The sequence below is a fragment of the Phocoena phocoena genome, chromosome 19 (genome assembly GCF_963924675.1).
Source record: "Phocoena phocoena chromosome 19, mPhoPho1.1, whole genome shotgun sequence".
Lineage (NCBI taxonomy): Eukaryota > Metazoa > Chordata > Mammalia > Artiodactyla > Phocoenidae > Phocoena > Phocoena phocoena.
Window position 1 is genome coordinate 50,366,070 of NC_089237.1, and position 23,868 is coordinate 50,389,937.

The 23,868-nt window shown below is 51.1% G+C and overlaps 1 protein-coding gene across 5 annotated transcripts in view; it reads right to left on the minus strand.

Moving 5' to 3' along the window:
- The window catches only part of MINK1 (misshapen like kinase 1), a 48,495-nt gene that overhangs the window by 10,832 nt on the left and 13,795 nt on the right, over positions 1 to 23,868 (minus strand). For 4 of the 5 annotated variants that reach the window (XM_065897544.1, XM_065897547.1, XM_065897545.1 and 1 more), the window contains exons 1-9: positions 6,014 to 6,100; positions 4,376 to 4,432; positions 4,159 to 4,284; positions 2,267 to 2,377; positions 1,760 to 1,850; positions 1,232 to 1,362; positions 884 to 938; positions 665 to 743; positions 254 to 429 (exon numbers count right to left, since the gene is read on the minus strand). In XM_065897544.1, the coding sequence (XP_065753616.1) occupies positions 254 to 429; positions 665 to 743; positions 884 to 938; positions 1,232 to 1,362; positions 1,760 to 1,850; positions 2,267 to 2,377; positions 4,159 to 4,284; positions 4,376 to 4,390 (784 nt within the window). In that variant the 5' untranslated portion in view covers positions 4,391 to 4,432; positions 6,014 to 6,100. Of the gene's footprint in view, positions 1 to 253; positions 430 to 664; positions 744 to 883; positions 939 to 1,231; positions 1,363 to 1,759; positions 1,851 to 2,266; positions 2,378 to 4,158; positions 4,285 to 4,375; positions 4,433 to 6,013; positions 6,101 to 23,868 lie in introns of those variants that run through there. The other variant, XM_065897542.1, reaches the window with a different exon arrangement.

Here is a 23,868-nt window from a genome sequence, read left to right on the forward strand (position 1 = left end):
GTGGTGGGAGGTGTACATGCACTCACACATGCACGTGCTCAGCATGAGCCCTCAAGTGGAAGGCAGACTTAAATCAGGCGGTGACAGAGGAAAAAGCCCTCTGGGGTTGGAAGTTTGGGAAAGGAGATCTCTTTGGACAGGGAGAGCTGGGGCTGGAAGGGGGCCTGAAGGGGAGCCAGGAGGAGCCAGGGCTGGTGAAGAGGAGCAGGGGCTGTGTGTGTCCCAGACCCGCCACCTCCCTCTGCCCACTGACCTTTCTCGCCTCGTTTCTTCCGGGATCGGTCAATGTGGTCCTTGAGCTGGATGCGGACCTGCCGCTCGGTGGGCTGGTCACGGATGAACGGGAACTTGAGCAGCTGCTCCGTCGGTGGGCGGCTCAGGTAAGTCTTGATGAGACACGTGTCAATGAAGTCGATGAACTTCTTAGACCTGGAAACGATGGTGGCTCACACTGGGAGGGCCCCCTCGGAAGGGGGGAATCCACCCTGACTTCCCTCCTGTCTCCCCTGTATCCCAACACCAGGCTCCTGGCTCCCCAGCTGCAGTGCCGCCCCCGCCCGCCCGCCCCCTCTTCTCTGGTGCAGACCCAAGCCTGGATGCAGGGGTGAGGTGGAGGCCTTGTCCGAGGGCCTCCTTCCTAGACGCCAACCCCGCAGAGACCTACCATTTCTTGGACTTGAGCCTGGGTGGCGGGTTCCGGGGGATGAGGAAGAGGGCTCGCATGGGGTGCATGTCACACAGAGCTGGCGCACGGAAGAGACGCAATCAGCCCCTCCCGCCCGGCCAAGAGCCTGCAGTCCTTCTTGCCACAGGCCTCCCGCGACCCACCTCCTCCCTATAGCTCTTTCTGGGCCCTCCCTTCTCTCCCAGCCTCTGCACTTACGGGGGGCTCCCTCTGCCATCTCGATGGCTGTGATTCCTAAAGACCAAATGTCACTCTGTGGAGGCAAGAGAAGAGGGACAGGTGAACGTTCCCGACCACTCTTCCTGGTCCACGCCCTTCCTGAGGCCCCTGTGCTCCAACCTGCGCTGTCCTCCAACTCCCCCAACCTTCCCATCTGTACTTTCCTGACCACAAAACGTTCCTCAACCTCTCACTGCTAACATGACCCTAGGTCGTCATTCTGCTCCCCAACCTGCTCAAGCTCCCCCTATTTTTCAATCCACCCACTGCCCCCACACCTCCTTCCTGCCCTTGGCTGCCTCCACGCGCCTACTCTCTGCTCCGTACCCTGTAATCGTAGGTGGCATCAGGGTTCTCATCGCAAGCAATGACCTCGGGGGCCATCCAGTAGGGGGTCCCGATGAAAGTGTTCCGCCTGCCCACAGTGCGGTCCAGCTGCGCGCTCACCCCGAAATCCACTGGGAGGACAGAAGGAGAGGCTGTGATGGAGCACCACGTCTGCTCCCTCGTCTGTGCTGGCGTCCGCGAGTCCTACCTGGCCACTCCCGGCCATCTCTTCACCCCATCAACATCCCAAAGACCCTGACTTAGTCTTCCTGCGTCTGGGGGAAAAACCAAGGTGAAAGGACCAAGGGACAGCATTCCAGGCGGAAGGAGCCAAACAATCCCATCTCCCCAGAGGGGCCTGCACAGCACCTGGGACCTAACAGGGAGCAGGAAAAACAAGTTCTCGGGTGATTTTCAGCAGAAGGAGAGGAGCAAACCTCCCAGCCCATGGGTAGTTGGACTTGAGCCACCGGAGGGAAGGAATAATGGGGCCCATTCCGTGCTGGAGGTCAGAGGGCGTCGGCATACCTAGCTTGACCTCGGCGTTCTCTGTCAGCAGCACATTCTGCCCCTTGATGTCTCGGTGGATCACCTTGTGGGCGTGGAGATGGGCCAGACCCTGGGGCAGTAGAGGGGGAAGAAGCCTTGGTGTTAGAGGACAAGGATGTGAGCCGAGGGGAGGGGGAGGCATCAGTCTGGGCTGGGCTGGGCTGAGGGAGCTGCCCCTCTCCACCCAGGGGCCCAAGTACAGGATGAACTTTGCGGGGAGCTTCCTCAGAGTGGTGGCCCTGGGGAATCCAGCTGCCGGGTTGCAGGTGGAGAAGGGGCGGTGCTGGGAAACAGGGGCCCATTTCCTTTGAGTGTTCTCCAAGGTTGGCCCTCAGCCTCCACCCGCACCGGCATCAGGCCCTCTGCCCCTCCAAGAGGGCACAGTTCCATCTCCTTCCCCGTGTGTGCAGGGAGGGTCCACGTCCAGGGAGACGCTCCACAGGGGCTGGCCCAGGAGGAGGAGGCGGGGAGGGCCCTGGCACTCACCCGGAGAATCTCCCTGCAGATGTAGGCGATACAGTCCTCCTTCAGGGCGTTCCCTTTCGTGTTCTTCACCAGGTCTGTCACAGAACCAGCACCACAGAACTCCATCACCAGCTATGGTCCCAGGGAGGCACCGGAAGGAAAAGCATCTGTCAGGCAAGGCCTCCTTCCCCTGCCAGGCCCCTGGAGGAGGACTGGAGTCCTTGGGGCCAGAACTGGTATGAGCTGGAGAGCAGGGGCCGTGAGACCCCTCATAAAGGCTACAGAACTTGCTGAGATTAGGGAAGAAAGGGGAAGGGGACACATCTGGGAAAGACAAGGTAGGTGGGCTGAGGGAGATGGTCTGGGTCCTGAGTAGTAGCCCAAGGAATCCCTAAAATTGTAGACAAAATGATGTGGGTTTGTGCATTTTCCTTGGGGAAGGGTCCGAAGCTTTCATCAGATCCTCCTGGGATCCATAAACCCCAAACGGTTAAGAACCACTCCTCTGGAGCAGGGGTCGGCAGTCTATGGCCAGGAAGCTAAGCGTGGTTTTTACATTTTTAAATGGTTGGAATAAAAAAAAAAATCAAAGAAAGGGGACTTCCCTGGTGGTCCAGTGGTTAACATTCCATGCTTCTACTGCAGGAGGCGTGAGTCTGATCCCTGGTCAGGGAACTAAGATCCCACATGCCATGGCCAAAAAAATTTTTTTAATTTTTAAAAATATCAAAGGAAGAATCAGATGAAATTCAAACCTTAGTGTCTTACATAAAGATCTCTGGGAATCCAGTGACACTCCTATTCCCATGCATGCATTATCTATGGCTGAGGTGAACAGTTGTGGGAAACTTTATGACCCACAGAGCCCCAGATATTTACTAGCTGGCCCTTCACAGAAAAAGTTGGCCAATCCCCGACCAAGAGAGAAGAAAGACGCTAAGAGTCAGAAGTCCCCAGGTCTGCTAGAGACAAAACAGTGCATGGGGCTACCAAAGAACTGCAGGAGGGAACCTGGGAGACTTCGGCAGAAACTCCGCAAACAGGCAGGGCCGAGGCAGGGAGATGAGAAGAGCTCCCGGCTGGTCTCCTCTAGGGACCCAGAGGCAGCGGCCAAAAAGTCCCAGGGGATCAGTATGCCTGTCCAAATGTTTTCACTGTATATTTTCTAAAAGCCGCATCTAATGCAAAAAAAAAAATGTTGGCTGGGATACATACATTTGTGTGCACACTAGAGGTAATTTGCATACGGCCCGCATCTGGGGCCTCCAACTCCCACAGCAGAGCACAGGGGGAGGAGGGGAGGATGGTGTCCATCAGGTCCACAGCGGGGCACCTGGTCACTAGCGCTCAGCTTCTAGCCCTCAATGATCACCCACTACACACTACCTGACGTGTTACTCACCTTTCTGTGTGTGTGTGTGTGTCTGTCTCCCCAAAAAAAAGACTAAGTGCCTTGGAGGCAGGGACCACGACTCATGACTATCTGTGCAGGGTACATAGAGGGTGCTCAATAAGTACTTGTCTGGCAACTGCTGGGAGGGGGGACCTGGCATGAGCTCCAGCCCCCCAGCCATGGCTGTGCTCCCTTCTGCCCTCTCCTCTGTGCTGGGCTGAGCACCAGAAAGGGTGAGGCTGGGGAATCAGCTGGCACCAGTGCCCAGGCTAGGGAGGGCGACAACTCTTAGGAATGTTCTTGGCCAGGAGAGAATTTGGGGGAGGCCCAAAAGAGCTACAGCAAGCTGTGGCTGAGTAATCGTCCACAAAGTCTTGTGCACTGCCAGGAGGGGTTCGGGTCTTGCCAACACCCACAAATATTTTGATGTGTTGCTTTCCCAGGAGCTGTGCACAAAGGCGGGAGAATGGACGGACTAACTGGGGGAGGGGCAGGTGGGCAGGCCAGGGACGCGTCTCACCCAGAGCTGGTCGTCGTTCCCAGGGGGGCTCTTCTTGATGAAGGCCCCGTAGTAGGTGGCGATGTTGCGGTGGTGAGAGTATTTTTTCAACATGTTGATCTCCTGCTTGATCTCTTCCTCCTCATCCTAGGTGAATCCGGGGAGGTGAGCCCTGAGAGTCCCTCCCAGCCCCCTTCTCAATGCTCTGACCCTCCCTCTGCCCCACACAGCTCCCTACCTCCGTGACATCCATGACCTTGATGGCAGCCAGCTGCCCGGTCTTGACATGCCGACCCTGCAGGACAGAGAGCCAGGCATGGAGGGATCAGGGTCTATGCTCAGGAAGGGCTTAATATGGGAGAGGCGACAACTTTTGGCTGTCTTCTGTCTTACAAAGTGCCCCTCACGGTGGCTAGACACCTCAGTTTATGGGTTGGTCATAGACAGAGGGCTACAGGAAAACCACCGAGGCTGGATTCCAAGTGCTACGCTGGATAAAGATGCAGGGTCTCCTCCCCTGAAATGCTCAAGAGGGATGAGTGAGAGACCCTTGTGCTCTGCTCCAGGCACTCTGGCTTAGACGTCCCAGTTTGAAAGTTAGAATGGGGAGTAAAAGATACCTCTCCATCCTCAGACGGAGCTGGAGGGAGCTGGGGGACGAGGCTGGGAGGGCTTTGCCTCTCCAGCATCTTCTATGCAAGACAAACTGCCTGGGTGCTTTCCTGATCCATCCCCTCTGGTCAGGAGGCCTTTCCCAGAATCACCACCCCCACAAGGCTTTTTATTATTGTCCACAGGAAAGAATAGAGCTGAGATTTTAGGGAACTCGGAGAAACACAGAAGGGCTGACTGACATGTCAATGCCATCACCAGTGCTAATGGGAAGAGACTTCTTCTAGAGTGTGTCCCTGCCATCCCCCCCGCCGCCCCCCATCCTTCCGAAATTCCTAGCAGGAGCCATCTCAGGCTTGGGTATGAAAGTCCAAGGCTTCCTGGGAAAGAGTGGGGTGGGGGTATTGCCAGCCATGGATTATTTTTATCCTCAGCAGTCTTTCACGACCCCAAGCCCAGAGAAGCAGTAGAACACAGAGCTGCTATTTCCATGGCAACAACTAGGCAAGAGACAGGGGGATGGGGGGGCACCTGCTTCCCAAAGCTTACAGGGAAGAAGGGTAAGAGACAGGCAGGTGGTCCCAGTGACCCAGGAAACGCAGGCCCCTGAGACGCAGAGGAGACTCGTGAAAAGACCGAGCATTGTATCTGGAGACAAGGCAGCCAGGTACGTGCTCTGGGGCAGCACCTGCCCTGAACATCTCTCTGCTGCAACTGCCTCCCCCAGTCAAGTGTGACCAGTGGTCAGACCACGTGAAAGGGCTGGGCTGGCCAGGCTAAAAGCCACAATCAGTGGTCAAGGAAATGCCACTTCTGTGGGGGGAGAGGCGGCCTCAAAAGCAGAGGGCCTGAGCTCGGGCTCCAGCCCCGCAGCAGGCCACTCAGGGGAGCTCAAGAAAGCTGTTTCCCCTCTGCAGGTTACCCACTAGGTCCCACCAACCCAGGAGAAGCCAAAACTGCACCTCTGAGCGACACACACGTCCCCAGACCCCTCCCCCCGCTCCGTGTCCCTGTCCATACCCCACCCAGCTCCAGACTTCCTGCCACACCCAGGACTAGTTCTAAACTCAGACAGAGCCCAGCCAAAACACCCCACTTCTTGCTGCTTCCTTCCCTCGTGACGTTTATCCCTCTCCTCTCCCTCCCTCCCTGGCCTTCCCCCGCCCTTTGCCAGGGCCCCCCGCCCCCCTCAAATCTCCAAGCTGGGGCCCACTCCAGAGGAGGCCCATGGGGGTGGGCCCCGCTGCTGCACACAGAGCCTCACCTTGTACACCTGCCCGTAGGTTCCATTGCCGACCACCTCCACCAGCTCAAAGATTCCAGCAGGGTCCTGGGGGGGGAGGGGAGGGAGGAAGAGTAAGGCGCCAGCACCTCAGAACAGGGCCATGTAGCGAGAAACACGGAAGAGCTATTCAACCCGGAGACGAGGGTGAACACGACTACGTGGGGCTGCAGGGGGGCCTGGCGGCCAGGTGCCCTCTTCCTGGGCTGGGCCAGAGTTCATGTTCTAGGGGAAAAGTCAGAAGGAGGGGAGAGAAAACGGAAGTCAGAGCCCCTCTGGCTATCCAGACATGCTGCTGCTTCCACACTCGGTGACAAACTGAGAGCCTGTGGCCTTGTCTGCACCACAGGGATACCTGAGTACCCACCTCTGGGCTGGGGTCAACTTCAAACGAGGCGATGCCCATAAAATGCTTAAGACGGTGCCTGGCACAAGCTATTTCATTTTAGTTTTTATTATTTAGTTAGTTAGTTAGTTTTGGCTGCGTTGGGTCTTCCTTGCTGCACGTGGGCTTTCTCTAGTGCGGTGAGCAGAGGCTACTCTTCCTTGTGGTGCACGGGCTTCTCAGTGTTGTGGCTTCTCTTGTTGTGGAGTACAGGCTCTAGGCACCCGGGCTCAGCAGTTGTGGCTTGTGGGCTCTAGAGCGCAGGCTCAGTAGTTGTGGCGCACGGGCTTAGTTGCTCCGCGGCATGTGGGATCTTCCCGGACCAGGGCTCGAACCCGTGTCCCCTGCATTGGCAGGTGGATTCTTAACCACTGCGCCACCAGGGAGGACCCTCTGCTTCTTAATAGCAGCACAATCTTCACCAAAGTCCACCTCTGCAGCCTCTTCTTCTCCCTCCCTTCCTTCTCCACCTCACACTCACCCTGTCCTTTCTCCCTTCAAGATGCCCGTTTGTCTCCTCCTCTCCACTCCTGAAGGTGCCACCCCAGACCCATCCCTTCACTCCTCCTCTCCGGAGCGCCCGCCTCACCATCCTGCCTTCTGCTGCTGCTGCCAGAACCAGCACTTTCCTGATCTTACTCCTCTGCCCAGAACGGGCATGGCCCCCCGCTGCTCACGGAAGGGAATCCCAGCACCTAAGCCGGGTATTTGAAGTTGCCCCATCATTAACCAACCGATAAATATTGCCTGAGTGTCTATATCGGCCCTGCACTGGGCTGGGCCCTAATCAGGGGAGACTTGTCAGGTGACTTTACCTTCTTTCATTTACCCACTAAATATTTATTGTGCCCTGACTGCATCACAAGTCCTCAATTAGGCACAATGGGGGTCTCAATGGTATATGAGAACCATGGATGGTCCCTCAAGGGCCTTATGATTTTACAGACAGGCCAAGCACCCCAACATGGACATGTTGCGGTTTATGATTACACGCCATGAGAGAAATCGACGGCACTCAAGTCTGGAGTAGAGGCAAGAGCGCTGGAGAGTGACTTTCTAGCGGGAACGGAGCTGTGTGTCTCCGAGCAAGGATTTAACTGTCTGGGGCCTCATCTTCCTCACACAACTGAGAGGAAGCTGGACTGGATAAGAAGTCTGCTCTACAGTTTCTGGGGACAGAATTAAATTCAGAGTGGGAAATCTCAGGCAGGCTCCCTGGAAGAGGTGGTATCTGAGTGGTGACAAGAACTGAAGAGTGGGGAAGGCCAGGCCCTGCTAAGGGACAGTAGTTTGGGTTTGGATGTTGAGTGTGAGATGTTAGGGGATGCACAGAAGTAAATGTCTAACAGGCAGCTAGAAACAAGGGTCTGGAGATAAAGATTTAGAGGACGTTCGTGAGTGTGAGACATGGTATCCAGGGTGAGTGCACAGGGAAAGAGGACTAGAAGGGCCAAGGCCAGCCTCTGAGGAAGGGCCACGTGCTGCACATTGGCGAACAGAACAGACACCGGAGGGGAGGCGGTCAAAGAGGACTGAGAGAAGTGCCACTGGCCTTAGCACTGGGGGAGCCACTGGGCATCCCTGTGGAAACTGCAGCTGTGAGAGCAGAAGGCAGACAGCGGGGGCTGGGGAGGCAGGGTGATGAGGAAGTGAAGGCTCTGGGTGCAGCACCCTCTCTGGAGAAGTCTTACTTTGAGAGGAAGGGGGAAAAGCAGAGGAGGCAGCAGGTCAGACACCAGGGTTTGCAAAATAGGGAAGATCTCTCACGCTTATGGAAGGGAAGAAGCCAAAAGGAGGAGACTGATGATGCCTGACGAACTGATTTTTTAAATGATGTACACGTGTGCATATGTATGTGTTAGTATGTAAACTGTATCTTCCACTGGATTACAGCAATGATGAAATACAACAGTGCCTATTTCTCCCTGACGCACATACCCAAGGATTCAGAATGCCCAGAAATGAGTAATACCACAGTTCAAATACGATTTATGCCATTGATCTGGCTTTAAATGTGGGCCCTTCCAATATCTGCCTGTCCTTGTGCCTGGCCACCCTCTTCGATGATGATCTAGAAGAGGCACCCCCAGAGGGAGGTGCTCTGCTCCTGGGAAGCCACCAGGCGGTCCTGGTCGCCTCTGCACACAGGCACAGCTCTGTAGCGATGTCACTGTGGGCCTTCTCCAGCTCTTTCCCTTGGCGCTCAGACTCTGTTCTCAGGACCCTGCTTCCTGTCCAGCCAGCTGCTGGGAGGTGGAAAGGGATGGGGACAAGGGTGCGGGTAACTAACGAAGGAGGGAGAGAGAAGGACAGGAAGAGAGGAGACGTGAAGGGACACTGGTCCCTGCCTGAGATTCCCACTCTGAATTTAATTCTGTCCCCTGAAACTGCAGAGCAGACTTTTTATCCAGTCCAGCTTCCTCTCAGTTGTGTGAGGAAAATGAGGCCCCAGACAGTTAAGGACAGGAAGAGATGAGACGTGAAGGGACACTGGTCTGTTGAGGTCAAAGAGGAAGGAAGATGGGGGAACTCCGTGAAGACCCAATGACCTTGACTTAAATGATTATGTCGGAGGGAAGATCTTCTGCTAAGTAGGAGTGTGGGACTTGAGGAATGAGGTGGAAAAGCTTGGAACAGATGCTACACAGGGCCCTTTAGGATATCTAAGAATCCTAGGATCCTACTCCAGAGATTCTGAGTTAGCACCGTAGGTCTGGCGTGAGAAGCAGGAATTTGTATGTTTAACAGATCCCCTGGGTGATTCCAAGGCAGAGGGTCAATGGACCCATTCAGAGAGACCGAGCTGCTTTAGGGAGTTAATAACAGGTGAATGGAAGGTACAGGACTGTCGGTGAGCAGCAGAGATCTGAGTGGAGTCACAGTGCTGGAGTGCTACAGCTCTCCTACAACAGCTCTGTGGCAGCTCCGTCTGCACTGACTCAACTCATGCCCCTTTTTCCCCTATGTTCATGTGGCCGACCCTCCCTAAAAATGACCTCTCCTGTCAGCCAAGCCAAATCCCAAGGTCTTTGTTTGTTTTTTGGTTTTTTTTTCAAGAAATCTTCTCTAGCCACTCTAGCCCACCACAAGCTATCCAACCCATGAATTTCAACCTCAATTTCACATATTAATCCCATCCATTAGACTGATCAACGAGTTCAGCAAGGTTGCAGGATGCGAGAACAACATATGAAAACCAATTCTATATCTATATACTACAATGAATGAACTTCCAAAAAGGAAATTAAGAAAACAATTCCAGTTATTTACAATAGCGTCAGAAAGAATAAATCGAACCAAAGAAGTATGAAACATGTACACTGAAAACTATAAAACACTGTTCAAAGAAATTAAAGAAGCCCTAAGTAAATGGAAAGCTATCCCGTATTTATGGATCAGAAGACTTAGTACTGTTAAGACCTACACATTCAGGGCACTTCTATCAAAATCCCAGCTGTTTTTTTTTTTTTTTTCGCAGAAATTGACAAGCTTATCCTAAAAATCATATGGAAACGCAAGGGATCCAAAAGAGACAAGAAATCTTGAAAAGGAAGAATGAAGTTAAAGGACTCACACTTCTCAACTTAAAAACTTACTATAAAGCTACAGAAATCGGCCTTCCCTGGTGGAACAGTGGATAAGACTCCAAGGTCCCAATGCAGCCCTGGGTTCGATCCCTGGTCAGGGAACTAGATCCCACATGTATGCTGCAACTAAGAATTTGCATGCCACAACTAAGGAACCCGCCTGCCGCAACTAAGACCTGGAGCAACCAGATAAATAAATAAATATTAAAAAAGAAAGATATCTTTGGGCTTCCCTGGTGGCGCAGTGGTTGAGAGTCCGCCTGCTAATGCAGGCGACACGGGTTCGTGCCCCGGTCCGGGAAGATCCCACATGCCGTGGAGCGGCTGGGCCTGTGAGCCATGGCCGCTGAGCCTGTGCTCCACAACGGGAGAGGCCACAACAGTGAGAGGCCCGCGTACCGTAAAAAAAAAAAAAAAAAAAAAAAAAAAAAGCTACAGAAATCAAGACAACATAAAAAAAAAAAGAGAGACAGTGATACTGGCATAATGACAGACATATAGATCAATGGACTGGAATTGAGAATCCAAAAATAAACTCTTAAATTTGTGGTCAATTGACTTTCAACAAGAGTACCAAGACCGGGACTTCCCTAGTGGCGCACTGGTTAAGGATCCGCCTGCCAGTGCAGGGGACACGGGTTTGAGTCCTGGTCCAGGAAGATCCCACATGCCGCAAAGCAGCTAAGCCCGTGCGCCACAACTACTGAGCCTGCGCTCTAGAGCCCACGAGCCTCAACTACTGAGCCCGTGTGCCTAGAGCCCATGCTCCACAACAAGAGAAGCCACCGCAATGAGAAGCCTTTGCACTGCAACGAAGAGTAGCCCATGCCTGCCGCAACTAGAGAAAGCCCGCACACAGCAACGAAGACCCAACGCAACCAAAAATAAATAAATTTATTAAACAAACAAAAAAAAGAGTACCAAGACCATTCAATAGTCTTTTCAACAAATGGTGCTGGGACAACTGGATATCCATATTTAAAAGAATGAATTTGGACCCGTATCTCATACCATACACAAAAAATTAACCCAAAATGGATCACCTAAAAAGGTAAGAGCTAAAACAACAAAAAAGTCAAAAGAAAACACAGGAGTAAATCTTCGTAATCTTGGATCAGGGAATGGTTTCTTACATATGACACCAAAAGCACAAGTAACAACAACAAAAAAAAGGTGAATTGGACTTCATCAAAATCTAAAACCTTTGTGTTTCAAAGAATAGCATCAAGAAAGTGAAAAGACAACCCACAGAATAGGAGAAAACATTTGCAAATCATGTATCAGCGATAAGGGACTTGTGTCTAGATAAAAGTCATATCTGATAAGGGACTTATATCCAGAATACTAAAAGAAACTCAAGAATAAAATAACTCAACAATAAAAAAGAGAAATAACCCAACTTAAAAATGGGCAAAGGATCTGAATAGACATTTCTCCAAGAAGATATACAGTGGCCAATAAGCACATGAAAAGATGTTCTACGTGAGTCACTGAGGAAATGGGAACCAAAACCACAAGACACCACTTCACACCCACAAAGGTAGCTATAATCAAAATGATGGATAATAACAAGCACTGACGAGGATCTGGAGAACTTGGAACCCTCATACATTGCTGGTGGGAATGTAAAATTGTGTAGTTACTTTGTAAAACAGTTTAGCAGTTCCTCAAGATGTAAAACAGAGCGTTATCACATGACCCAGCAATGCTACTCCTAGGTAGATACCCAAGATAATTGAAAACATATGACCACACCAAAATCTGCACATAATATGTTCACAGCAGCTTTATTCATAACAGCCCAAAAGTAGAAACAATCCAATGTCCATCAGCTGATGAATGGATGTGATGTATCCACTTATGGATATTCCAGTAACATGATATTCCAATAATGGAATATTATTAGGCAATAAAAAGGTATGAAATAATGATACCTGCTATGGTATGGCATGGATGAACCTTGAAAACATTATGCTAAATGAAAGGAGACAGTTAAAAAAAAAACAACCCACATATTGTAAGGCTCCATTTATGTGAAATGTCTATAATAGGCAAATCCATAGAGTCAGAAAGTAGATTGATTAGTGGTTTCCAGGGGCTAGGAGGAGGGAGGAATTGTAGTGACTGCTAATGGGCACTGGGTTTTATTTGGGGCTGAAATGAAATGAAAATGTTCTGAAATTAGATAGTGGTGATAGCAAGTCTGTGAATACACTAAAAACCACTTTAAAATACTTTAAAAGGGTGAATTTTGTGCTATGTGAATTATATATCCACAGCGCTGTTATTAAAAATAATAATCCCAAAGCCCCTCTCATAACGCTCAATAAATTATTGTTGATTAGTGACAATTTCCATTCTAAGAAAGCTACCCTACTAACATGAAAGGGAGCCCCGCAAAGTGCTTCTGGTCTAATAACACATGTGAAAAAGTCCTGAGACAAACACAGACAATGATAAAATATAACCATGTATATGATATAGAATTAGGCAACCTGGTTTCTATTCTTGGCTTTGCTGCTAACAGGCTGTGTGTCTGGGGGCAAGTCACTTAACCTCTCTGGGTTCCCTTTCAACAAGAAAACTTTCCAGTTCTAACTCTATGATTCTAAATGCTCAAGTCCACACTCCACAAAGCTGCCAACCGGATGACTATGTATTACTTCCTTACTGTGTGCCAGGAGTTGTGTTAGGCTCTGGAATACAGCAATGAGTGAAATGGGGCAGTCCCTGCCGTAAGGGTGTTTCCCTTCTGGTGGGGGAGGCAGACACTAAAAAAGTCTACAATCCTTTAATTATAACTGTGGTACCGCTCATGTGCCACGGAGAAGCACAGGGTGCTAAGAGAACAAACTTGACCAAGTCTGGGGAATCAGGGGAAGTCTCTACTAAGGACGACATATTTAAGCTGGGGTCTAAAAGCCTTCCCAGGACCCTCTGAGCAATGAATGCTATTACCTGTCCCATCCCTGTGGCCCTTATCTTGACTACCTCATGAGATCTCCCACATTTTCTGTCTCACAGATGTCTTTCATTGCCCACCCTCCCCATATCCCTCTAATAATTAAACAGCTAACACTTTTTGAGCATTTTCTTTGGTCCTGGTACTGCTGAGCACTTTAGAAGTATAATCTCATAGCAAACTCTAACATAGGTGCTATTGGCATATTTATTTCACAGGGAAGGAAGTTTAGAGCAATTAAATGACGTGCCCAGGATTACACACAACCAGGAAGTGATGGAGCCAAGGTCTGACCTCAAAATTTGACTCCCAGGCCTGCTTTGCCCTGATCAAAGCTCCTGTTGCCTAAGGGACCATGTTTTCAATCATTTGATCCCTTTCTTGCCCTAGTCATAGCTCATGAGTCCAAGAGATGGGCTCCTGGTCCAAAGGTAGCCAGTCCAAGACCAAGAGAAGAGACGAACGAGGGCAAATTTCCCTCTCAGCCATTCCAACTAAAACCCAGAGGGAAGATGCCAGATAGGTACCCGGAGAGTCAGGGCTGCAGAGACCATTCTTATCTCAGTAAAGGAAATCAGAGGCTGTTTGTGAGCAGAATGGAGGGAGAGGGAAGTGACGGGGAGACTGACTGGTTCTCCCCGTGCCCTGGTGCTACGACGACCCAGCTCCACCCTACATTTCCATCTCCAAGGAACTGGCCATGCATGCTGCATGCAGTTCATGTGCTCGGACTGCGGTGAGATTCTGGACCTTGAGGTAAATAAAAATCAGCAGTGATAGCCAGTGCTGTTCTAAGAGCTTTACACATACCACTGAATTTAACCCCACAGAACTCCACGACATTGATACTATTATGATTCTCATTTTACACATGAGTGAACTGAGGCTCAGCGAATGTAAGTAACTTTCCCAACAGCTAATTAAGTGGCAGAGCCAGGATGTGAATGCGTGTAGCCTGGCTCCAGAGTCTCTGCTCTAACTATCCCTTTTTTCAACCTCACTCAAGCAGGTTCCCTGCGACCGAACAAGCCCGATCACACCATCACCATTTAGCTTTTCTCATGATTATGTCTCATCTCCCCAAGTAGAAGAGAAGCTCCTCCAGGGCAGGAACCACGCTCAGGTGATACCTGGGTACCATCTGGTACGAGAGCTCTGCAGACTTGTGCTGATATGGGTGCCCAGATGTTTTATCATATTACCCGGGCAGCTTGGAACCTGTATCATACGCAAAATCACTTTTGTTGCATTGTGAGCACGTGGAGTGACAGGCTGTGGCTACTTTCTTTCACTCACTAGGGTTTATGTTACTAAGCATTTCTTATCCTCCATATATTTGATACATTAGAACTCTATAAAGCCTTCAGTTGGTGGAGAGGTTGTGGAAGGCAGCATAGAAGTGTTGGAATCCATTACTGAAGAGTGGGGCTCTGAGCCACCTGACAGACGCCCTCATCCAGGGCAAAAACTGCCAGAGATGTTACACGGCACCGGGCCTGATGTCGTATGATGTCATTTACGATTCATAATTGTACGTGTTCAGGTATGAAGAGACAGCAGTGACGTAACCTGCAATAACTCTCCGGGTAGATGTGCCTCCAGGTGCAACACAAAGGACCGCGTTCCGCACGCACATTTCATCCCGACACGCACGTGCACACGTGCAGTGACATGCAGCTCATGCAGGATGCTGCCCTCGCACGACTCTCGAATCGCCTGGTGCCTATTCCTGTTTTCCTTACAGCACGAGGTGGGTTTCTAAGTACCCGGGAGGTGCTCAGATGCTTGTTGATTTAACCTTTAAATGCCAGCAGAACAAGGTAGAGGTGGGTTTGGTCAAGGAAAGCGTTCTGTAAGAAGTGGAGGATAAAGAAAAGAGCTGGGGGCTTCCCTGGTGGCGCAGTGGTTGAGAATCCGCCTGCCAATGCAGGGGACATGGGTTCGAGCCCTGGTCCGGGAAGATCCCACATGCCGCGGGGCAACTGGGCCCATGAGCCACAACTACTGAGCCTGCGCGTCTGGAACCTGCACTCCACAACGAGAGGCCGCGACAGTGAGAGGCCCGCACACCGCGATGAAGAGTGGGCCCTGCTCGCCGCAACTAGCGAAAGCCCTCGCATAGAAACGAAGACCCAACACAGCCAAAAATAAATAAATAAATAAATTTAAGAAAAAGAAAAGAGCTGGAGGGGCTGGAGGGAGAGAAGAGGTGCCCAGCTGGGTGGGTAAAGAGGAGACACGCAGCGGGAGGCGGGGCAAGGGGGCAGACGGAATGGGTTGTCCCTTCAGACTCTTCTCCTCCAAGTCCCCCTTCAATGATTTCGAGTGAGTTAAGTCTCCCCAGCTGTAGCCCGAAGACTTCCTGAAAGGCACTGCCTTACGCTTCAGAATCTCCCCAGCATCTGACATGCTATGTGCTCGATAAAAGTCAGCTAAACAAGAGGACTGGGCACGGAGCCTTGATCCCTCCCAAGGCGCCGACCTGCACCTTCGTCGTGGGCTCTGCTCACCAGGACTAACCAGGAGAGAACTGGGAACAAACTGGCCTTGGGCTCTTTCTTCCTTGCTCTGCAGACCCTCAAGGGGCTCCCTGGATCCCCCCCCGCAGCTCGTATCTGGAGACAGCACAAGGGGAAGATGGCGAACACAGCTCTGACAGACAACAAAGCAGTTACTCTGACCCTGGCCAGCACCAACTGGCATTCTCCTTTTCCTTCTCTGGAAACCAAGGAATCATTTTAATGCAGGAGTAGGACTAACTGAGATTAGGTGAAAAATGAACGCTGTGACTATTTCCCAAGAGAAAAACGTGAAAGAGTTTATGCATCGATGTTTGAGGACTGGCTGGGATGGGGTGGCAGCGGGGATAATAGCTGAAGCTCAAGGACAGGGAGCCGTGAGCCACGGCTGCAGGACACGGGAAGGAGAAAAGGAGAAAACCCCAACTGCTCCCTCACAATTAGTGTGTGGGTACCTAGAAATGTACAGGTGCGGTCTGGGGTCACGGTGGAATCAGATGAAGGGGTGGACAGAAGGGGCAAAAGGAGGCCAGCCTCTCAGGTTTGGGGTCATTTCTTTCATTCATTCATTCATTCATTTATGGCTGCATTGGGCCTTCGTTTGGGGTCACATTTCTATCTATCTGTCTACCTACCTATCTATCTGTTCATTTATTTATGGCTGCGTTGGGTCTTCGTTGCTGGGTGCGGGCTTTCTCTAGTTGCGGCGAGCAGGGGCTACTCTTCGTTGCAGTGCGTGGGCTTCTCATTGCGGTGGCTTCTCCTGCTGCGGAGCACAGGCTCCAGGCGTGCGGGCTCTAGGTGCGCGGGCTTCAGTAGTTACGGTGTGTGGGCTCAGCAGTTGTGGCACGCAGGCTCAGTAGTTGTGGCTCGCGGACTCTAGAGCGCAGGTTCAGTAGTTGTGGTGCACAGGCTTAGTTGCTCCGCGGCGTGTGGGATCTTCCCGGACCAGGGTTTGAACCGGTGTCCCCTGTATTGTCAGGTGGATTCTTAACCACTGCACCACCAGGGAAGTCCCAGGGTCACATTTCTTGAAGTGGCCCAGAGCTGGCAGATCAAACCCTCAGCCCCAGGGCTGTTCCACCGATAACACCTCTTCCAACACATGCGTCCCCCTGTGCTGCTTCAGATCGTCCACCTCCAAGTGGGGAGAGACATGTGTGCTGTCTGCTCTGCACATAGATGAAATCCCCTGAGGGGTACAGGGGTTTTTGAAGTATTTAACAAATGCAAACTGTTATTATCAACATTTGCAGCATCTTTTTAAACTGCCTGCCAAAGACTGCCTTCTTAAACCTTGGGTTTACCTTCTAGGAGCTTATAAATCAGACACTAACACAGAGAATTAACATGTGGAGAAGAGTTACATATGCTAAAACATGAGGGGTAAGATTGCTCGTGAGACAACTGCAGGAGAAGCAGGTCGGATAGGAAAATCTGTCCCCCGCTTTTTTTGCTGACCCATGAGTCTTAAAGTTACAAGATTTCTGAGCTGGAAGGGCCCATCCATTAAGAATTCCAGGAGATTCTAGGAAGCTGCAGGAATGGTAGAAAGAACTACAAAGACCTAGAACTCTAAAGCTTGGGAAGGGCTGAGAATCCTTGGGAAAGAGACAAGGGAAAGTCTGGTCTCTCCTGTGCTTCAGGCCCGGCAGTGATTATTCACTGGGATATGCCCTGGCAGGTCCTCCTGCTGAATCCAGTGTGGTTCCCTAACCCGGGCAAGTTGCCATCCTACCCCAAATGGGGGAACACTGCCAGGAGGCGGGTGCCCGTGCCAGGGTCGGGGGGATAGGAGGACAAGTGCTGGGGAGGGGGGCCACAGCCCCACCTCCTCCTATTGCCAAGCACACCAGGACTCCACAGAGGACCACAGACTCAGAGAAACCTGGGATACAGATGAGGGACGGGAAAAAGAACCGCGGGGCCACTAGGGAGAGAGAATGGGAACTTGCGGTCCACAGAGGGAACCAACGAGAGCCGGCAGGATGGAGTCCGGAGCCACACCACCCTCTTGCCTGGAAGAGCGGGGCTGCCAGAGCCCGTGGAGCCTCTATTTATCTAGTACTGAGACTAGGCTGGGTGGAGAGGCCCTCTCGCCCTCCCTCCCTCAGGAAAACAATAGGCCCGTTTTCCTGAGCTCTTCCTGTGACCCAGCAGGCCCACACAAAGAGGAAGAGGTGGGGGCAAAGGCAGGGCTGGTACCAAGGCACAGCCTGGGGGAGGGGGACCTTCAATCTGCTAGAAGCTCATCAGCGGCCTCAAAACCACCCGCCCCCCAAACACCAACCATCTAAGCACTCAAACACTGACTGCCGCACAAATGCAGCTTTAAACCCCATCCCTTAGTCCCACTACCAACCAGATCACTAACCCTAAAGCCCTTCTATCGGGGCCGCCACCAGAAAGAGGCAGACAGGTTTCCCCAGCAGCTCGAATCCCACAGAGATGCAGGCACACTTAGTGCTGGCAGAGGCTGCGGGGGGAGTGTGGCGGCAGAAGGCGGGTGTTCTGGTGGAGGGTGGACACTGGATGTCCTTCAGTTAGCTGGGAGCAGCTATATAGAGGATGTGCGTGTATGTATGCATAGGAGCAGAAATATGGGAGGGTGTGTGCTTGGGAGAAAGAACGTGGGTTAAGAGGAGGCAAATGGGAATGAATGTGTGGGCTGGGGGTAGGGGAGGGGCAGGAAAAGTTTCATCAGGTCACCTCTTCCTTCATCCCCAAGCAGAGAAAGCAGACACAGCCCCAAGGACCCAAGGGGTCCAGACGCCTGCCTCTGTCAACAGAAGGTGGCCCTCCGAGGCCTGAGTCAGCCTCCATCTACCCTCTGCCAACCCTGCCAACCCAGGGAGCGTGTCCTGTTACGCCCATTCCTACCCCAAGGGCTCAGTATGGAAAGCGGGCCCAAGGCCAAAGCATAAAGACAAATACTCCCGTGGGAAAAAGGAAGCCGGCAGAAGGATCGTCATGGCACCTCCTCACTGAGCCAACAAACTGGACGAGAGTGCTCGAAAGGAAGGTTAAAACCTCCTCAATTCCCCATTGTCTGCAACATCCAGTAATAAACTGGACGGCCTTCAAAAAACTCCTTTTCCAGCTTTCATTACTCTCTAAAACTGACGCTCCACTCTGCTCTGGATAAACCTACCCCTCACACTGCGGAACTGAATTGCATCCTTTTATTCTGGTTCCACACTGTGAAGTACTAGTCCTCTGTTTATCGGCATATTTGAAGTATTTTTACGGGAAAGGAGTGCAGGAGGGGAGGAAATCAAGTATGCCCTGGGAGTAGAGGGGCGGGAAAGAAACCAGGAGAGATATTTATGTGCTGGCAGAAGGGTAGTTTTTAAGTCACTCCTTCTGGGTCTCTATGCCAGAAGGACATATACACGAACATGAACGAACATACACACGCGCGCGCACACACACGCACATGCACACACAGATACATGCAGAGGCAGAAGCAAGTCCAGACCCAACACACGCACAGACACAAATACCATGCTGATCAGAAACCAGTCAGAGCAGACAGGAGCCCTGCCTGAGCCGGGCTGGGAGCAGTTCCCCTCCACACCTCAATGCCCAGGTTCCCCACAGACACGACTGCCCCAGACACAGGCCCTGGGCTGGGGGCTTTATCCAGACCAGAGGTCTTCATGGATGGAGAGGCCCACAGGAGGCGGGTAGCAGGGAGCTAGATGAAGGAGCAGAGGAGAGAGGTCAGGCGGTAGAGGAGAGAGGGGAGGAGAAGAGGGGCCTAGAATTCAAGCAGCCTTGTGCTGGTTCTAAAATGGCCGCAAGCAAGGCAGGGGACAGATGGTCTCTTTCTGACGCTGAGCTGGAGAAGTGGGGAAAGGGAAAGGGAAAAAATTACCATTGCAGTCAGAAATTTAAAAATAAACCAAAAAACCTAAAAGATAAACAGCCTGCTTCTGAGGTTTCGCCTGCCTCCAGAACCTAAGGGAAAACAGAGAACTGCAGGCCTGGGGGGACAACCCCCAGCCTCAGGTCTGAAGACTGCTGGAGGTCATTCTAGCCATCCCCCTGCCCAGAACCGGAAGATCTTGCGAAGTCTTCTAGGCAGCCGAGGTGGCATCTTCCCTTTACCTCTCTAATACTCACTTCTCAAGTCTCAACTTTTTAAGGCCTTTGCGTTTAAAATGTTACAAGCTATCAGAGTTTGACCTTGGCTCTGCCACCACAATCAGTCTCTGTAACCAGGAGAATCAAGTTCACCAACTGCTGCCATCAGCCAATCACCTAGCTCTCCACAATCTACAGGTGCTTTCACAGTCATTATCTCATTTGCGCCTCTGACCTGTAGGGAAGCCAGGCAGGAATTAATACCCCCATTTCACAGATGAGAAAACCAAGGCTCCAAGACGTTAAGTGTTTTCAAAGTGGAACCTGTTTAGTCTTCTGATGGCACACACCATCAGAGCTTTGTCCACTGGATTCCATTTGCCTTCTGTGGGCCAAAGAGGTTCTTCCTTAAGCTCCGATCTGACTGCCTTACAGCTGATGATCCCAGGGATGGTTAATCTGGAGCCCTGCCCGTTCCCATCCTGAGGTCATTTGTTTCTTGCTGGTGTGGGGAGGAGGCAGAGAAGCAGGAATGCACTCTACTGGATTTCTCTCGGTTCTTCTAATACCCCTTGCCCCTTCTCACCTCTGGGTCTTTGCACGGTGCTGTCCACACTTCCAAGGGCATCTCTCCCCTCCCCTTTACCTGCATGCCCCATGCCCATCCTTCCAGACCTCAACACAGACATCACCTCCTCCAGGAAGTTTCCCTGGCTATCCTGCTCCCACAGTACTCTGTACGGCCCCTTTCATGGCACCAATTACATTTTTGTGATTGATTCTTTAATTGTCCCTCTTCTGCAGGACTAAGCCTTAGAGGTCAAGGCCACATTCAATACCCTTCTGTTGAATGAATAAATATAGAAACAAAAGGAATTTGGTGTTATCCGGAAGAACCATCCCCTTTCCCTCCTGCAATGGTTTCTAACACTAGGTTTTGGGTTTATCTCCATTTTTCCAAAATAATCCATAAATATTCACTTAAAAGCAATGTACTAGGGCAGCTACTAAAAGTGAATCCTCTTTTGTTATGTGAGTCAGCGCCCCTAATTTATACGCTTGGTAAACATGTATTACTAGAAAGTGGACTTTCTTAAGGCACAAACTCCTATATAGCTGGCTAAACCCAAATGAAAACATTAATAAGGACCCAAAGACCGCAGGAGGCAACAGGACAAGAAGAGGTAAAGGGGAAGGTTCCTGAAGGAGAAAAGAGCGAAGCATTTTGGGAAGGAGAAAGGAATAGGCAGAGGCTGGGTTAGGTGAAGGGCAGAAGAAAGATGCATCTTAGACAACTTAAAAGAAGGTTCAAAAGTATAAGAGGATAACTCGGGGAAATATTTTCTTAGCTGAAGCAGAAAGGTAGCCAGGAGTCTAGTAATATAGAATGACAGGGAATGGTTACTGTTTGTATCTCACTAAGAATCAGAAGGCCTGGGCACTGGTTCTGATTCTTTCATGTAATGGAGGCAAATCAGCAAATCACTTAAGCTCCCAGAGCCTCTTTTCCTTACCTACCCAACCCCATCCCACAAGAGTTCATGGATGTAAAAACATTTTGATATCCACAAAGTGCTACAAATTTGCACAGTCATTATGAAGAGACTTGCCTCCCATAGAGCAAGAAAAACACTGTCAAAAGGTGATTTACCAAGACTGCTGGTGTTACTGGGATTTAGAGTGAAAAGTGGCAGCTCGGGAGAAAAGAAACAAGATGAAAAAGTAGAATTATGAGGAGGGCAGGTGAGAGAGAAGGGAGAAAAAAAAGAACGGTGGCCTTGGAGGTAGGGCTGAAAGGGGTGGGGGGAGGGGTGGTCCCTGGGAAGCAGATGCTCGGGTGAGAAAGGGCAGAGCACAGAAGCAGGAGGAGGCTGGAAGGGGGAGATGTCAAGCCCATTCAGGCTGGCAGACACCAAGCTCACGGAGGAGGACAACAATAATCACGGGCTGGATAATAATAAGGCTTTCTCACTGCTGGTTTTCCACTGCAGCACAAACAAACCATTATACCTCATCGCCAACAGCCTCCTGCGGGAGCCAGGTGTCCCCAAACGCGAGGCAGGAGGCTGGAGAGGCTTCATGACCGAGAAAGCCTGTGACTTGTCTAACCCCTGTGTGGCTTCTATCTAATTCCAGATGGGGGACCAACCAGATTCCCATGAGAGAGTACTTAGGAAGGAAGGCTCTGACAGGGGACTATGAAAAGACACCTTGGAAGGAAGGGTAGAGGGAGCAAAGCTGAGTCAGTGGGGAGAAGAGCAGGTGGAGGGTGGGGCCCAGGGGAAGGAGCAGGAAGGACTAGTCATTTGCATCACAGACTTAGAAACGGTTACTCTCCAAAGGGTGGGGGCCAGCCACTCTCCGGCCCCACCAAGGACCAACTCAGAATAAATTACAGCCCAAAGGATATAGGTGAGACAGAAGGAGGAATTTCCTGACCAGCAGGATGGAGCAAACATGCTCACGCAACTTTTCACCAGGCCCGTCTCGCCTCTTTTTTTCTAAGAAACCTTCCCTGGCTGCATTCATGCCAACTTTAGGGCCCTGTGACCAGTTCATGCATTCACTCAACAAACGTCAAGTGCCTGACAGATACTAGAATGTGGCAATGAACAAAACAGAAATGGACCCCTCCTTCGTGAAGCTTACAGGAAGCAGACATTAAAGATGCAATTACACAACTACATAAACTCAACTGTGATAGGCTATAAGAAAAAGTACAGGGCACTATTAGAAAGATTAAAGGGAGGTCATGATAGGGGTTGGGGTGTCGGGGGGCAGTAAAGGGCTGCTGGGGAAGTGATATTTATTCCGAGACCAAAAAGACAAGTCGGAGTTAACCGAGCAAAGGTCAGGGGTGGGGAAGGCCCAAGGCCCAGAAGCAGAAAGAGCCTTTAGTCTCCAGGCAAGGCCAATGAGGATCCTCGTGGCTAGGCGCCCCACCCGAATCTGTGCCTTTCCATAAAGCACTTTACACATTTTTGTGCGAAAGTCCTGTCTCTCACATCTGAGCAAAGCCATGTATCCCCAGAAGAATGTCCTGAAGGATGAGGTGCAGGTTTCCCTACTCTGGCTGACTGCTTCCTCTGGGTGGGCCCAGAGCTTTTACACAAAAGGGCATGCAGGGCCAGAGGCACTGCTCAGCCACTGCCGGAATTCCTGACTCAGGGGGCAGGACAAACAGGAGTTTCAAGTTCAGATATTAGATTTTGAAGTTGCTCTTTCTTCCAATGAAGCTGGAAGATGGTAGAAAACTCTAGGGTAGGGAAGGGGAAGCCAGGCCCACACCTGGGGACTTAGTGACTCACCCACCCACAGCCGTTAAGATTGCACTCAATACACTGGGTGGTTTTCTCTTTCCCAAATGAAATGTGAGGGAGGAGAGGAATGTTACCAGAACCTTTCTGGTAACTTTCATAAGAGACACCCTTTCTGGGCACTTTCACAAGAGAAACCATGTGGCTACCACCTATCTAACGAGCAGTTACCAAACTAAGCACTTTACTTACACTTTTATTTAACCCGGAAACAGCCCCGTTAGGTGGGTCTTGTTACCCTCATTTGACGAATGGCGAAAATGAGGCATGGGGGTAGTTATGACCTTGCCAGGGGTCACACAGTAGGTGACAGATCTGGGATTAGGATTCACATCTGTCTCCAGCATCTATGCTTTTGGGGGTGAGTGGTGACGGGGAAGGCCTCACTATACCAGGTCCCTCCCTATCTTCAAAGACCAAGTAAAAATGCCCTCTTTCCAGGTCAGTCCTCACTTGGTCTGCCTGCTCTTCCCGCGGCACTAACACTCAGGAAAGTCTAAGGAGTGCACGCACATATACTGAAGTTCATCCTTCAAACGGTCCTTCAGACCTTCTTCTGAACCTTCCCTTTATTTTGTGTTCTTCCCGGATGCCCAGTCCCACGTCCACACCCCAACTTCGCCCCACCCTGAGCTCTCTCCACAGTAGGTGCTTGTGTTTCCCAGACCAGCTGGGAGACACCACGCTCAGTTATCCCACCCTGACCGACCCCTCCCCCAGTATTGTTTCTCTCAACTCCCCCTTTGCCCAACTTCACACATATAAGCGCACCTTTCCCTACATATACTACACTGCAAAGCACACCTCTGACCCATTCATGTGTTTAAGTCAAGAGAGAACAAACAGGCCACCCCACACAGTAGGCACGCAAAGATATTTAGGAAGGAAGAGAGGAAAGAAAGGAGGAGGGGACTCTTGGATCTGGGGGAGCGTAAGGATTATGTGGTCCAGTAGTTCTCAAAGGCTATCTGCATCAGATCA